Source organism: Carlito syrichta, unplaced genomic scaffold (assembly GCF_000164805.1).
Source record: "Carlito syrichta isolate Samal-C Ts95f unplaced genomic scaffold, Tarsius_syrichta-2.0.1 Scaffold288977, whole genome shotgun sequence".
NCBI lineage: Eukaryota > Metazoa > Chordata > Mammalia > Primates > Tarsiidae > Carlito > Carlito syrichta.
In genome coordinates this window covers 87,058-104,545 of record NW_007233073.1, presented here as the reverse complement: position 1 = coordinate 104,545, position 17,488 = coordinate 87,058, and the positions used below count along the sequence as shown (strand labels likewise).

At 36.8% G+C, this 17,488-nt stretch overlaps 1 protein-coding gene across 1 annotated transcript in view; it reads left to right on the top strand.

Annotated features, from left to right (window-relative positions):
* The window catches only part of MALRD1 (MAM and LDL receptor class A domain containing 1), a gene marked incomplete at both ends in the record, with an annotated part of 488,577 nt that overhangs the window by 393,411 nt on the left and 77,678 nt on the right, over positions 1 to 17,488 (top strand). Inside the window, 2 exons of the mRNA XM_008054043.1 lie at positions 1,433 to 1,696; positions 11,990 to 12,115. Of these exons, the coding sequence (XP_008052234.1) occupies positions 1,433 to 1,696; positions 11,990 to 12,115 (390 nt within the window). The remainder of the gene's footprint in view (positions 1 to 1,432; positions 1,697 to 11,989; positions 12,116 to 17,488) is intronic.

The following is a 17,488-nucleotide window of genomic DNA, read 5'->3' as shown; positions in this document are numbered from 1 at the left end:
TAAATATATCTTCTATACTGTTGAGTAGGTAGGGAGAAGAACTTTCAGATTTCATTTTTAACATGAATTTCCTACGCCTTCTTTATGTATAAAACAAACTATTCTCATATAACTCGTAAATAAAAGTAGTTTCAAAGTGTAAAAAGAACAAAGTAAAGTACTCTTGCACTGACCTCCATTGCTTTTTGGCTCTATTTTTTCTCCCTTACCACATTGATGAGTCCCTCATTAACTAGCACAGAGACAATACAGAATGTAAGAACTATTCAACTAATAGTGTTTCAGCCAATTAATACAATCCTATATACTCACATACATTTTCTGACCTCCAGACACATCAGATAGTCAACACTCAAAACTCCTGGCCCCTGCTTATAAGTCTGAGTTAGTGTGGACTCAGGTCTTTGCTGCAGGAAAGTTTCATGCAATGAAAGTTTAGGAAACTATCATTGGATCTTTGGATACCAAAATTTGTGGACTTCAGTATCCCCATCTGTCAAATGAGTCGGTTGAGCTTTAACCGAATTATCTTCATGATTCTTTCTAGGGCAACATCTTAGATGAAACTATGACTTCATTTGTGCTCCAGGTGTGGTAGCATATGGCCTTTGAGCTATAATCAAGATTCAAGGGCAAAGCACAATGTGACAAAACCATAGCAGACCTTGACCTCTGTGACTCAACCCTGGCCAGGATTTCAGGAGCCAGACTCCCCAGGTGGAGGCCACTAGAGACAGTAAACTGCATATTGATATCATAATAATTCCCTCAAATTCTAAAATTGTGAGTGCACCTTTCCAAAGTACCTAATTTACTGTGTAAAACATCTTTACTCTCAAACAAAATCTGATGTAGTGGTTCAATTTAAGGCATATGCATCAACATTTTTTCTTTAATCTAAAACTGTAAGTTTTCAAATAATGATGACTTTTTTTTCTTTTTTTTCTTTTTTTTTAGTCAGGGTCACATTCTGTTACACAGGCTGGAGTGCAGTGGCACAATCATGGCTAACTGCAATCCCCTGGCTCAGACAGTCCTTCCTCCTCAGCCCATCAGGTAGCTGGGACTGCAGGAGCACACTGCCATACCCAGCTATTTTTTAAAATTATTTTTTGCAGAGATAAGGTCTTGCCCATTGCCTAGGCTGGTCTTGAACTTTTGGGCTCAAGCAATGTGCTGGGATTACAGTCGTGAGCCATCACACCCTGCCTAATGATGCCATTTACAAGAAAGGTGTTCCTGAGATTAGGATAAGACGTATTCTCTAATCACATTTGTCTATTTTGAAGGCTCATATTATTTCTAACTGGACATTAGTCTACTTAAATTACCAAAATGTTTATATAAGAATAATGTATCTTGCAAGTCTTCAACACTGAATAGAGAGAACTACCTTAATTCCAAAATGACTTGAATTGCTCTTTTTTTTAAGGTCCTGTCCCGACACAGCCATCACCCTGCGAAGTTGACCAATTTTCTTGTATCTACACACTCCAGTGTGTTCCTCTCTTGGGGAAATGTAACGGACATGAAGATTGCATAGATGGATCTGATGAAATGGATTGTTCTCTCAGTCCCTCTCCTCCACTGTGTGGCAAAATGGAGTTCCAGTGCTCTACAGATGTGTGTATCCCATCCCTCCTGCTATGTGACGGGGTGCCCGACTGTCACTTTAATGAAGATGAATTCGGCTGCTGTGAGTTCTTTTCACTAACTCTGTGCCAGGGAAAAGATGTTGTTTTGAAATGATGGAGAGAGCTGGACAGATAAAAAGTTCTCCATAGTCTTACCATGATCCTATCATCAATAACATAGTTTTTTGTGTTATGTTGCTAAACAAAGCATGTCACCCCTGCTTAGTATTTCTGGAAATAATCTGTAGTCACACCAATTTCTGTCAAGGCTAGCTTATTTGCTTTTCCATTTATATCTGGATCATTCCTACAGGGGATGTCCTTATGTATTTGTTATCTTTTTGTCACGTTTATGGGAATGGTTTAAAAAAATGTGCAATTATAATTCCATTCCACCATAAAGGTTCCTAAAGATGGCTCAAGTAAAGGGCATATTGATAAATATACCCTTTTTTGTCAATGGACAAATATTGATTTTAATGAATATGTAGACAAATATTGATTTTAATGAATATGTATATATTTGTATAGTATAGGTCTTAGGTCTGGACAATTAGCAAAAAAAGATGTCATGTCATTAAGGGTACATGGAAAGCCGGGCTCGGTGGCTCAGCCTGTAATCCCGCGCCTTGGGAGGCTGAGGTGAGTGGATTGCCTGAGCCGGCGGGTTCGAGACCCGCCTGGACAACTTGGTGAGACCTCATCTTTACAATAAAAAAAAAAATTAGCCAGGTGTGGTAGCGTGCACCTGTGGTTCCACTCGGAAGGCTGAGGTGGAAGGATCGCTGGAGCCCAGCAGGTCGAGGCTGCGGTGGCTGGGAGCAGCCACTGCACTCCAGTCAGGATGACAGAGTAAGACTCCAACTCAAAAAAAAAAAAAAAATGAGCACATGGAATAGTAAATCCTGAGGGTTTGAATCACATTCTTGCTATTTACTTCCTGTGCAGTCTTGGGGAGGTCACTTGAGTGCTGCCAATTTCAGCTTTATCATTGACGTAATGAGGTTGGCAGTAACTAATTTACAAGGCTATGAAGATTTGGGCAAATGCTTGTTACATGCCAACCCCTGCATTCAGCATCTTCTATTTTTATCAGAACTAGTCAATGTCAGGTAGGGAAGGAAGAATGTGAGATAGGAGGCAATTACACAAATTTTAAGGCGAACACATAATCGCGGTGGATCCAAACATGCTAACATTTTATTTAACTATTTGTTTACTTGCCTGTTTTGCATTTTATTATATATATATTTTTTCTTTTTTTTTGGCGAGGACTACAGTGATAGAGGTCTATACATCATATGTTAATTATCACACTTTTTTGAATAGTAAAGATGGTCACACTTTTTTTTAATAGTAAAAGCAGTCTGGAATGTAACTGTAAGAGAGGAACATTTAAAGAAATATAAGGCCATATCTGTGTCCTATTTAGTGTGGGCATCCAGAGTTATGATAACTATTGGAAAAGGAGTAAAGATGAATGGAAGGAAAGAGTGATGGCGTTTGGATGTTTAAAGGCTTTAGCTTTAAATCAGAGAAACTCTTTTCCTGGTTTAGGCTTAGAGATTAGTTTTTTATCTTCCTGTTATTTCTTACATATATATTCTCTCTGAGATAAAGCCAACTTGTCAGGCTAGATAATATTTTCTTAGAGGCAAGGTAAGCAAATGGAGGTGAATGGAAAAGAAGAAGCCTGCCAAATTACTTATCCTTGTTCCCATCAGGGCTCTAATATAATTTGGCTGATGGAAATCATATTAAGTTCAATATAGTCATATGATATTTGGCTTCAAATAAGGATGCTATCTAAAGAGGAGCTTAGGAAAGTATTGTGTCCTTATAATTTTGGGCATTCATTGGAAAATTGGCATTTGACTTGTCATATGAAGTTCTGCTTCTAAAGGGAAATAAGTCCATATTAGGAATAGATTGGGACAAAACGCTAAAACAAAATTACAGAATAAAAGAATTCAGTGATCAGAATTCACCAAACACCCATAGACCAAAGGATGTGAGAGGAGAGAACAGTTGCCTGAACCTGGAATCAAAGAGGATCACTTGATAAGAGGTACAGCATTGGATAAGGGAAGCAGCTAGTCCGTGCTGATCTTACAAAGTCTCTTCTCTGTATATCAATCTACTGCTGGTGTTACCCATTGGCCAAACTCAATTTTACTCTAAAAGTCCAAGAAGCTTGTTGATGCTCTCTTATAATTCAGCTGCCCTGGGTCCAGAGTAGGGTGAGAAGGTGGAGAATGAATCAGAAGAAGCACATAGAAACTATGCATCAATGACAGATACAACTGTGAAAAACAAATAGGGACGCAGATTGCCTACTTCCCAATAGTGGTAGATTTGTCCTATAAAACTGAGGGCATCTAGTTCCATCCAGGTTGCAGCGAAATTCATGATTTTGTTCTTTTTTATGGCTGCGTAAACACTTCTTATCTACAGGGTGCCTGAATGAAACGTCATTGTACACCTAACCCTTAACTGTACCCCACAAAACCATAATAAAAAAATACTGATTAATGAAAAAAAAAAACAACTGAGGGCCACTTGCGTTTATTTGGAATGGGTCATGTTCCTAAGATTTGTATATCAACCCTTATCATCAATATTTTTGTTATTGGTCTTTAAATATGTTAGCTATGATCTCAGAATTTTGCAGTAATTCTCAATAACAGTGTATAGATTATTTCTCTGCATTTGCCAGCTTCCTTTCTACAATAGTGTTCCTCAGTTTACTCAACTTTAAAATAATGGTGATTAAGTCTGTTTTAAAGACGTGTTGAAGGAGTAAATGAAATTAATATGGTAAAGTGTGTAGTTATACACATAATAAATTATTATCCTTTGCTCATTAAACTATTTTATAGTTTAAAGAAAATTACTTAAACTATTAAGATATTTGAACAAGAATACTCACTGAATTTAAATCATCCTGCTCTGTGTTAGCTGTGTGTGTACACAGAAGGGCTTGTAACCTCCATTCTCATGACCCAAGACTATAGTTTCTCTGCTTCTGAAAATATTGATCCGCTATGTATTGGAGTTTTTATTTCAATGGGATTTGGGTAGGCATCTATAGTCTTACCTACTTTAATTTTTATATAGTTTTCATGCAGCAACTATAATTTATAAAAGAAATTTTGCTTTTAAGAAGTGACTCCAATCAACATTCCTGAATTTTTTACTTTTAAAGTGTCATCTACTTGAGTAAAATGAACTAAAAGGCACAAATGCTCTGTGTTACTCAGCCTAGGTTGGTAAGAAAGAGTATCAACCTCTAGGATGATGACAGAATGGAATAAATATTTTTGTGTGCATATTTTTAAAAAATATGCATCTTATATTATCTCTCTTATATTATCTCTCACCTTTAACAACAAAAAACAATGATAATAAAAATATGTATGCACACAAAAATATGTGTGATGAAAACATAATTTCTGAAAGGGAAAGTAGTATAAAAAAGATATTGTTCATGGAATTATTTTGAAACCTGAGTTTCCTATACATTTTATATATAGATTACTAGACTACTTTTACATTTTTGTATATGTATTAATTTTAAAAATAGAAAATAAATGGCATAATTTATTTTCCATGTTCAGTACAATGTTCTTTGCCTTATGAATGTCAATAAATTTTAATTGCACTCATAATTAACGTGACACCTATGTCTAAAAGGACATTGATAAATGTCTGTTAACTACTACAACGTTATATTATTTAAAATGTCTCATAAATTAAGACTTTTGCTTTCAAATTGTATAAAGTAAAAGGTCAATTTTTAACTAAACTGTCTACATATTAATAAGAAGGAAAAAAGTAAAACTTACATTGATATTTTCTTATTATACTTTTATGTGTTTAAATAGTATTTGTGCCAAAATTGTGAACTTATACAAGCTAGGCCCTTTTGTTATGTAGTCACTTGAAAATAATTTGCCAGTCACATTGGAAATTTGGTGAATAAATGTGAATGAACTTGTATTTCCATTAGAAGGAGGATTCAACATATATACTTTACAAATAGATGAGCATATCTACCACCTTTGTATACAAATTTTAACACATTATATTTTTTAAAAATCTTAAAACTATCATCTTATCTCTCACCTTTAATGACAAAAAACAATGATGATAAAAATATGTATGCACACAAAAATATGTGCATACACACATATATAGATATATGAGTACATGTATATACAGACCTTCCTTGTTTGATTGTGCACTGTTTGATTATGCTTCACAGATATTACATTTTTTTATAAATTGAAGGCTGTATCTAACAAGTCTATCGATGCTATTTTTCCAACAGTATATGCTCATTTAGTATCTCTGGCCCATTTTAGCAATTCACACAATATTTAGTAATTTACACAATATTTCACACTTTATTATTATTATTATATCTGGTGATCAATGATCTTTGATGCTACTTTTGTAGTTGTTTTGGAGTGCCAGGAACAGCACTTACAGAAGATGGAAAACCTAATTTATAGATGTCGTGTGTACTCTGCTCCACCAACTGACCACTCACCTGTATCTCTCTCTCTCTCTCCCCCCTCTCTCTCTCCCTCGCTCTCGCTCTCTCTCTTCCTCCCCTCACCTCCCTCTTCTCCAGCCTCTCCATTCCCTGAGACACAACAATGTTGAAATTACACCAACTAATAAATCTACAATCATTTGTAAGTGTTCAAGTGAAAGGACGAATCACATATCTCTCACTTTAAGTAAAAAGCTAGAAATGACTAAATTTAATGAGAAAGGCATGTCAAAAGCTCAGATAGGCTGAAAACTAGACTTCTTGTAACAATTAGCCAAGTTGTGAATACAAAGGGAGAATTCTTGGAGACAGTTAAAAGAGCTACTCTAGTGAACACATAAAGGATAAGAAGGGAAGATAGATTTAAAGCTGAAATGGAGAAAGTTTGAGTGGTCTGGGTAGGAGATCAAACCAGCTGTAACATCCCCTTATGCCAAAGCCCAATCCTGAGCAAGGCCCTAACTCTCTTGAATTCTACAAAGACTTATAGAGGAGAGAGTGCTGCAGAAGAAAAGTTTAACCCTAGCTAGAGCTTGGTTCATGACATTTAAGAAAAGAAGCATCTCGATAATAGAAATACAAGATGAAGCATCAAGTGCTGTGGGGAAAGCTATAGCAAGTTATTCAGAAGATCTAGCTAAGATCATGGATGAGGGTGGCTACACTAAACAACAAGTTTTTGATGTAGATGAAACAGCTTTCTATTGGAAGAAGATGCCATGTAGGACTTTAATAGCTAGAGAGGATAAGTCAATGCCTGACTTCAGACTTCTAAGAACAGGCTGACTGTCTCGGTAGGGGCTAATGCAGCCGGTGACTTCAAGTTGGAGCCAGTGCTCATTTATCTAAAATGTTCATTTCAAAAATCCTAGGGTCCTTAAGAATTATGCTAAATCTACTCTGTCTGTGCTCTAGAAATGGAATAACAAAGCCTGACTGACAGCACATTTTCTTATGGTGCACATTATTGACTATTTTAAGTCCTTCATTGAGACTTAATGTTCAGAAAAAAATATTATTTTCAAAATATTACTGTTTTTTGACAATATGCCTAAGTTGCCCAAAGCTCTGATGGATATGTACAAGGAGATTCAATATTTCATGCCTGCTAGCACAACATTCATTCTGCAGCCCATAGATCAAGTAGTCATTTGACTTTCACGACTTATTATTTAATATAAAAAGAAAAACTTACAAGGATATAGCTGCCATAGATAATTCTTTCTCTGATGAACCTGGGCAAAGTAAATTGAAAATCTTCTGGATATATTCAGCATTCTAGATGCATTAAGAGCATTCGTGATTTATGGAAGGAGGTCAAAATATTAACAGGAGTTTGAAAAAAGTTGATTCAAACCCTCATGGATGACTTTGAGGGGTTCAGGACTAGTGGAGGATGTAACTGTCAATGTGGTGGAAACAGCAGGAGAAACAGAATTAGAAGTGGAGTCTGAAGGGCTCGGTGCGGTGGTTCACGCCTATACTCCCAGCACTTTGGGAGGCCAAGTTGAGAGGACTGACCGAGCCCACGGATTCGAGACCAGCCTGGGCAACTTGGCGAGACCTCATCTCTATAATAAACCAAAAAATTAGCCGGAAGTGGTGACACATATCTATATTTCCAGCTACTTGGAAGGCTGAGGCAGAAGGATCTCCTGAGCCCAGTGGGTAGAGGCTATGATGGCTGTGAGTGTGCCACTGCACTCCAACCTGGGCAACAGAGTGAGACTCTGACTCAAAAAAAAGAAAAAGAAAAAGAAGTGGCACCTGAAAATGTGACTAAATTGCTGCAATCTCGTAAGATAACTTGAATGTACGAGGAGTTGCTTCTTATGGAAGAGCAAAGAAAAAAAAGCATGTTCTTGAGATGAAATTTACTCCTGAGGATGCTGCTGTGAATATTATTGAAATGACAACAAAGAATTTAGAATACTACATCAACTTAGATGATAAAGCAACAGTAGATTTTGAAGGTATTGACTCCAATTATAAAAGAAATTATACTGTGGGTAAAATGCTATTAAACACCAATGCAGGCTACCGGGAAATATTTTGTAAAAAGAAGAGTTGATCAATACGGTAGACTATATTGTTGTCCTATTTTAAGAAATTGCCAAAGCCATCCTAACCTTCAGCAACCGCCATTCTGATCAACATCAAGGAAAGACCCTCCACCAGCAAAAAGATTAAGATTCTCTGAAGGCTCAGATAATCATTAGCATTTTTTAGTAATAAAGTATCTAGAGATAACTTTTTTTATACATTAGATTATTGCACATTTAATAGACCACACTGTAGTGTAAACAACTTTTATATGTACTGGGAAACCAAAAAATTCGTGTGACTTGCATTGAAGAAATTTTGTCTGGAATCAAGTCTACAGTATTGCTGAGGATACCTCTACTAACATATTTATTTTTTACAAGCATTTTTTTTATCTTATAAGAGTTGGGAGATTATGTTATTTCTCAGTATACTAGGTTTGCAATGTAATTTATGTTATCTATGTATATCCTAAAATAATTTAACACTTTGGAAAAGCTAAAGATTAGGCTTTTCCTCAAAGCTTAGTCATTTCTACAATTTGATTCCAGCCTTACTTTTTAGGTTTATTTGTGCAACTCCTTTATCCAAACTCCCTAGTCTAAGGCAACCTGCTATGCTCACTGTTCCAATATAAATCTTACTGATTTTCTATCTGTAGACTTTTTCCCACTCTACTAAATGGTGTTTATCTAGAAACGTTAAAATTTAAAACATATTTCAAGACTCTACTCTTACTTTCAGACTTAATAGTTCTCTCAATGCTAAAATAATTCTTTTTTTAATAAAATATTTATCTATAATAATGTTTTGCCAACTACATCTGCTTTTACAGATTTTCCTTTTATTATTATTTTGACCCATTAATCACTCTTGTATTTTCTCCTTATTGTCATTGCTGCATATGTTCTGGTCACTCATTTAAAAAATTTATCCCCTGAAATTTTCTTTCTAATTTCTTTTTCTTTTTTTTTTTGAGTTGGAGTCTCACTCTGTCGACCAGACTGGAGTGCAGTGGCCGCTCCCAGCCACCGCAGCCTCGACCTGCTGGGCTCCGGCGAGCCTTCCGCCTCAGCCTTCCAAGTAGCTGGAACTACAGGCACACACTACCACGCCCGGCTAATTTTTTGATTTATTGTAGAGATGAGGTCTCGCCTGCCCAGGCGGGTCTCAAACCCGCGGGCTCAGGCAATCCACTCACCTCAGCCTTCCAAAGGCGTGGGATTACAGGCTGAGCCACCGAGCCCGGCTCACTCTAATTTCTAAGCACAATGTCTTACATGTGGCGAAAGGTCAATAATATTTTTGGTGTAAATTAATATGCTAGCATTTTAGAAAAAATTGCTCAATAAAGAATATTGCTTAAATTTTTCAGCCAGCATTTTCAGTTATTGGAGATACATATTCTTAAAAACACATTTTATGTCCAACTTTAAAATATATTCTAATTGGCAGTTATCAAAAACAAAACTGTGTCAATAACCTATGAAATCTTAAATAAATAACTCCTTTCAACCCATAATTATACTTGAACAAAATTGATTCAAACCCTCATGGATGACTTTGAGGTGTTCAAGACCAGTGGAAGATGGTCTTGAAAAATCTATCCAAGATCCATATATGGAGATATATATTCCTGGGTCATTAAATTATCAATATACATTGAAAAGGCTGTGACTTCATTGTCTTTATTCTTGTGCAAGGAATTTTCCAGACCAATCCTTATTAAATTTTTAGCAGCAGGCTTGGAGCAAAATGTGCAAACAAGAAATTATATATGATACCATCCAGTAAATCAGAGAAAGCAGAGATGCTCTTGTTGAACCTGAGTTAAGTTTCAGATAGTTCTGACTGTCCACTGCTGCTTTCAACATAACTCTGCTGAACCTTGGAACTCCAAGGAGCAGGGTTAGAAAAGAAGAAGAAGTCAATCAATATCATCATGTAGTGCTTTTGTAATCTGTCCAGACTCTCCGACCAAATTGTGCAGTGGATTCATGCTTTGACATATTCCCTTGCTCCAGATACATAGCAATGATAAATAGAAAAGGTATCCCATAAAAAGACTCAGAGACAAGATAAACATCACCATAGCCAAAGACCAAAACCAGAGTAGAACCAGAAAATACAGATGGGGGCTGTAACCCAGGCCTGCTGGCACCTAAATCGTGAAATAAGCAGGAAAACAGAGTAACGATACTTCACACATGATGGCAGCCTAAAACGAGGGATTCTTATTCAACCCTAACTGAAAGAACCAATTGCAACCACAGCCTAATGCTCTATAGGAAGTTGTAGTCCTAAAGAGATTCAGGGAAGGGAAGGACACAAGAATACAGTTTCGGGACAAAGAACCAAGCTTCCCAATGGACATGGCAGATAAAATTGAATGAATCAAGAGTCATCCAAGGATGCTGGGCACTGCTAAAGGAGGAAAGAAGGGCGGGGGAGAGGATAAGGGTCAAGCAACCACCCATTGGGCACCCTCTCCACTACCAAGAGGAGAGAGATCTTGCTAGAAGTCCAAACCTCACTTGCTTGCAATTTTCTTATATAGCAAATCTTCACATGTACCCCACAACTCTAAAATCAAAAAATAAATAACTACAAATGACTCGTCCAAGGAGGATAGAGTAACTTGCAGGACTGGATAGCCATTGAACAGTTGTCAGTGTTCTTGATGGGCATCAATAAAGACACCTTTCTAAAACAACCAAAAGTCTTATGAATATAATTTCTAGTCTGTTTTTATGCTTCCCTTTGAAGTCAAGACAAACTCTGCCTGTGGCCTCCAATAGAAAACTCTGTGATTACTAAAATTTCCCTGTGATGAATGATCACAATGCTCTAAAGACACACAGTCTTAATACATTAAACTTCAGAGACCCATATCATCACCCAGATCTATCACGTATCCAGTGACCACCCATCCATGAATTATACCCCAGTTGGAAGCTGGTGAACTTAGTTTCATCAATAAATTAATAAACCTGATGAACTTCCAACTATCAATTCACTTGCACATAATATGAGACATTAAGGGAACAACAAAAAGCACAGAGACATCTGCCTTCAAGTAAAATCTGACTCCTCAGCTAAAATTAATTCAGACTCCAAGTACATACAATCCATTTGAACTCATGTATAGTAATACATAATGCATGTATTAGTCAACTCAGATTGCCATAACAAAGTTCTATAAACCGGGTGACTTAACCAGCAGAAATTTATTTTCTCACAATTCTGGAGGCTAGAAATCCAAGATCAAAATGTTGGCAGGTTTGGTGTCTTCTGAAACCTCTGACTTTGGCTTACAAACGACTGGATTCTTGTTGTATCCTCTTCTCTATGCAAGTGCATCCCAGATGCCTTTCCCTCTTCTTGTAATTACACTATCCACATGGGATTAGGTCCTTACCCTGATGACCTCTTTTAACCTTAATTACCTCCTTAAAGTTCCCATCTCTAAATAGTCTTATTGCCAGTTTCAACATATGATTTTTTTGGGGGGGAGTGGACACAATTCAGTCCATTAAGAACACACACCTAGGAAATGATTCTACTGACAAACGTTTACTTGCAGAAATTTTCAAGTTAATAAGTTGAAATTTTCTTCAGAAAGAATGGTCTTCTAAAATATACAACTAGAAAAAATGAAGGATAATACAATAAACCGTGTTATTATGCCATCATGAGAAATTCATTGGAAGAAAAAAGACATGCTAACATCCATGATCATTGTTCTTTTTTTCAGCCAACCAGAGCTGCTCTAACGGAGCTCTGGTGTGTACCTCCTCTAACAGCTGTATTCCAGTTCACCAGCGCTGCGATGGTTTTGCCGACTGTGTAGATTTCCAGCTTGATGAGTCCAGTTGCTTAGGTACTCTGTTTTTATTCAACTACTTTTTGGCACTATAAATCAGCAACAACCTACAGAAGATAAAAATATTAAAAACTGAGATTCAAAACATAGAGTCACTGAATTTTTATTATTGGTTTGGAGATAGGAAGAATGTTAACATTAATTGTTACACTTATAAGAATGTATAAATCTATAATATAATGGGTTCATGTTTGTTCTACACAATGTTTGATAAAGAAAAACCAAATGTAATTTTAATTTAATTTCTACAATTTAAGATTATTAGTATTTAATAATCTCTGCCATGAAAAATGCTAGGCTTCTATAGTAAGGAAACACTATACAAAAACACTGTAAAAATAATGTTGTTATTTTTTAATTGTCTTCTTTTCCTACTTCTTTATAAGAGCTTTCTATTGGCACAACCTAATCATATATTTAAAAGTAAATGTATTGAGCCGGGCTCGGTGGCTCAGCCTGTAATCCCGCGCCTTTGGGAGGCTGAGGTGAGTGGATTGCCTGAGCCCGCGGGTTCGAGACCCGCCTGGGTAGCGAGACCTCATCTCTACAATAAATCGAAAAATCAGCCGGGCGTGGTAGCGCATGCCTGTAATTCCGGCTACTTGGAAGGCTGAGGCGGAAGGATCGCCAGAGCCCAGCAGGTCGAGGCTGCGGTGGCCGGGAGTGGCCACTGCACTCCAGTCTGGGCGACAGAGTGAGACTCCAACTCAAAAAAAAAAAAAAAAAAGTAAATGTATTAAACTTTAGATTGACTTTTAAACATTTTTTCTTTCTTCTGACCCTGAAGCATTTATACGGGATAAGAGCTGATAGTACACATATGTGATTATACTTTTATCAAAACTACTTAAAAGTCTCTAATTTATTGTAATTCATTGTTAGCATCTCTCCTGGGTAATCAAATTTTTATTTCATACAGACTATATAAAAATAATGATAGTTAAGGGCAACAAAATTCTGTCACAACTAGAAGATAGTATAAATTAATGATAAAAAGATATAGTCAATCAAATTTTCCAAGCAAATTGGAAATATTTTATAGTAAAACTAGGTAAAAATATATTCTTTGTATCATTCAAGAGAGGAAAACATTATGGGATAAGTGACAAAAGCATGATAATTATAGTCAAATTATAGGGCAAAAACTCTTTTTTATACTGCTGGGAGTACTCCCACAGCACTGAATTTTATGAATACAAAAGGAAAGGAAGATGTGAGGAGATCTGGCCCCAAGAAATATGCAAAGATGAATGCTACTGGTTATTATTTCTCTACAAGACATCTTTCAAACATAATGTACCCAGGCCGAATGCAATGGCTCACATCTGTAATCCCAAACACTTTGGGAAGTGGAGATCGGTGATCACTTGAGGACAGAATTTTGACACCATCATGGGCAACGTAGTAAGATTTCATCTCTACAAAAGAATTAAAAAATAAGCAAAAAATAATTTTTTTAAAAGGATAAGGTACTCACTCTAATACTTTCTTAGTCTCCATCCTTTGAAAGTATTAAGACATAGCGTTCGTGTCCAGTACCCAAATTTATTTACATAAAGGTGAGATTTTCTTCAGGATGATCTTATATGAGCACAAATATATTACAACATGTTATAATGTACTGTCGGCATTTACATGGTCTACTTTTAAAAATAGAGTTAAGCCGGGCTCGGTGGCTCAGCCTGTAATCCCGCGCCTTTGGGAGGCTGAGGTGAGTGGATTGCCTGAGCCCGCGGGTTCGTGACCCACCTGGGCAACTTGGTGAGACCTCATCTCTACAACAACAACAAAAAATAGCCAGGTGTGGTCTTGCATAATTCCAGCTACTTGGAAGGCTGAGGCAGAAGGATCGCCGGAGCCCAGCAGGTCGAGGCTGCGGTGGCCGGGAGCGGCCACGGCACTCCAGTCTGGGCGAGAGTGAGACTCCAACTCAAAAAAAAAAATAGAGTTTAAAAAAAACACAAATACTTGTCATTTATGCCAAGTGATAGCCTGTAGATGATACCACAGACACATTTTTGTTGCCCGTCTCTTAGTTTGTCACCAAATATTTACAGTTCACTTATAAAGTGTAGGACATATGGACACAGCTATTGGGTTAGAGTAAAATAAAGAACTAATGAAACATAGTTTTCAGAAATAAAATCCATATTATATTACACTTCTATTTACATTTTGTATGTTTTTTGGCTTGTCAGTCAAATATGATAAAGAGAAGCTTCTGTTTTTAAGGATACCTTTAAGCCTAATCCACACCAAAGATTTGTCAATGTACATTACACATTCCTTCATCTTTCAAACATCATTTTCTTTTAAGGTCAGCATTTGATAGGCTTTTATGAGCCCAATCTTTACAATATCCAATAATTCCCATAGTGGTCACAGATCTGGCCTCACCTACCTCGAGGTTTAAATCATTAACAAGAGCATCAAGCATAAACTGCATAAGTGTTGCATGTTAAATATATTTCATTGAATCCTGTGCATTCCTAAACTATATTAGAAAGGCATATTATTTTCAAGTTTTTGTTACTTATGCAACAGGAAATGGTTGACCAGAATTCAGTTGGTTAAGTCTAAACAAAATGTGTTTTTCTAGTTATTTGCAGCTGTAGGGGTTAATAAAGCTTATGCTAAGGTGATGCTGTAAATATAATAATCATCCATTTGAAGGAGAATTGGGAAAAGGTACTAAAAATATAAAACTGTACAATGGGTCATTATGTAATGTGTATATATACATATATATATGTAATGCTTACTGATGGTGATTATGATGGTGATTTACTTTCAGAAAGTGAAAAAACTAAAACAAACACAAAAATTTCTCAGGCAAGTACTATGGAGTTAGTTCAAGTTTCTTTTTTTATTAAAATTGACACGTTGTAGTTATACATATTTATGGGGTAAAATTTGACATTTCAATACATATATATCATATCATGATCAAATCAGGGTAGTTAACATATCCATTACCTCATGCCTTTATGATTACTTTGTGATAGGAACGTTCAAAAACTTTTCTTCCAGCTATTTTATAATATATAATTCCTTACTGTTAATCTGTCACCCTACTGTGCAATAGAACCTGTCCTTATTATCCTATGTAATATTCACTTTGTACCCATTGCCCAATCTCTTCCCACCCTTCCCTCCTCCTCCCCAGTCTCGTTAAGCACTGTTCTATTCTCTGCTGCTATTCTTGTGCTGGAATTTCAAGATAAAGAGAACAATGTCTGCCCACTGTGGACTTGATTTGCTGCATAAAAACTTCTGGTGGACTCCTAGGATTCATATATCTGTTTAAACTATATGTAGATTATTGTGTACATGCATATTTATCTGTGACCATGCATAAATACCACATGATTCAAAGGGGTTCTTAAGTCCGTAACATCAAAACCTGCAGGCAGTCATAGAAATTCCGAGTTAAATAGCAAAATCATTTGACATTTTTAAACTAACAGACTTTGGAGCTAGAGGACCAAGATCTAGTTCTAGGTTAGAGCTTTCCAGAATCTTTAGCCATAACAGTGTCTCTCCAGCTTGTATCCTCTTGTGTTGGTTATTATGACTGTGTCTAGAAGCCAATACAGCTCACAACTGATTACATATAATTATCATTCTGGCCAGAATTCACATTCAATCCCATTCTGATAGGATCTTGCTAATAACTCAAGCAAATTATTTGAGGCCTTAGTCTTTTCCTCTGCAAAATGAGGATAACTGTGGTATATAAAAGAGGTCCCCAACCCTGTTAGGATAAGGTTTCACAACAGGAGGTAAGTGGTAGGTGAGCTAGCAAAGTTTCAACTGTATTTACAGCTGTTCCCTCTCACTCGCATTACTGCCTGAGATCTGTCTTCAGTCAGATCATCAGCAGCATTCGATTCTCATAGGAGTTTGAACCCTATTGTGAACTGTGCGTGTGAGGGATCTGGGTTGTGTGATCCTCATGAGAATCTAATGCCTGACCATCTAAGGTGGAGCTCAGGCAGTGATGCTAGCACTGAAGAGTGGGTGCACATACAGATTAACATTAACGGTGAGGTTTGATTGCACAGAGACCATAATAAATCAATTGTTTGCAGACATATAAAAATCCTATCAGTGAATGTATGTACTTCAGTTGAACAGCTGCATCTGGTAGCAGACTTTAAGTCAGAATCTGACACTTATTTCAGTCCACACATGGCCCACCCATTGTTTTATTTACTTCTATCTGTGTCTCTTTCCTGTACCGCACATTTGTATCAGTCACAGTTTTGGTAAGCTCACAAGCTAACCCTAGCCAAAAGGAATGCCACTGCAGAGCTTCTTTAAAAAGGGGGGAAGACCCAATGATGAGACAGCAGAAGGCTCTAAAACTGCCAACCAAAAGAAAACTGCATTTAAAAGAAAATATCAAGAGTCCTACTTAAATTACAGGTTCATCACAATAGGTGATTCATCTTCTCCAAGCCCACTTTGTATAATATGTGGCAATCAGCTATCCAGAGAAGCCATGAAACCTCAAAACTGCTTCGCCACATGGAGACCAAGCACCCTGCATTAAAAGACAAGTCTTTGAAAGTTTTCAAAAGAAAATAAACCAAAAAAATCATGGGGCAACCCCTTCAGGTCCCCTCCCACTGTGGGAGCTTTTCTGTCCTCCCAATAAATCCTGCTTTCTAATAAAACAAAATCTTGAACACAAAGAACAGAAGCAATTATTGAAGGTCATCACTTCATCAAATGTGTCTACACTAAGAACATCACTCTTAGTTGCTAACCGCATTACTAAGCTAAGATGCCCTTTACTGTTGGCGAAGAGTTGATCCTGCCTGCTGCTAAAGACATTTGTTATAAACTTTTAGGAGAGGATACAGTTCAAAAGGTGGCACATGTTTCTCTTTCAGCTAGCACTAGATGAATTGATGAAATACTACAGCATATTGAGGCATAATTGTTAGAGGATTAACAAGTCACCATGTTACCCAATTCAGGTTGACAAGTCTACCAATGTTGAAAACAAGGCAACAATGCTTGTTGTTGTGTGATGCATTTTTCCGGAGGATGTGCATGAGGATATGTTATACACGCTTTTTTTTTTAATCAACCAATACCACAGCTGTAGAACTATTTATTCTTTGAATGATTACATATCAGGAATCTTTGAATGATTACATATCAGGAAAACCGAACTGGTCATTTTGTATTGGTATATGCGTGGATGAAGGCAGCTGCCATGACTGGACAGCTTTCTGGTTTCATTACTCAAGTCAACGAGGTCGCTTCTGAATGTAAATCTATACACTGTGTCATCTGTAAAGAAATGCTGGCTAGCCGAGAAATGGCACTTGAACGTAACAAAGTTCTGCAGGATGTAAT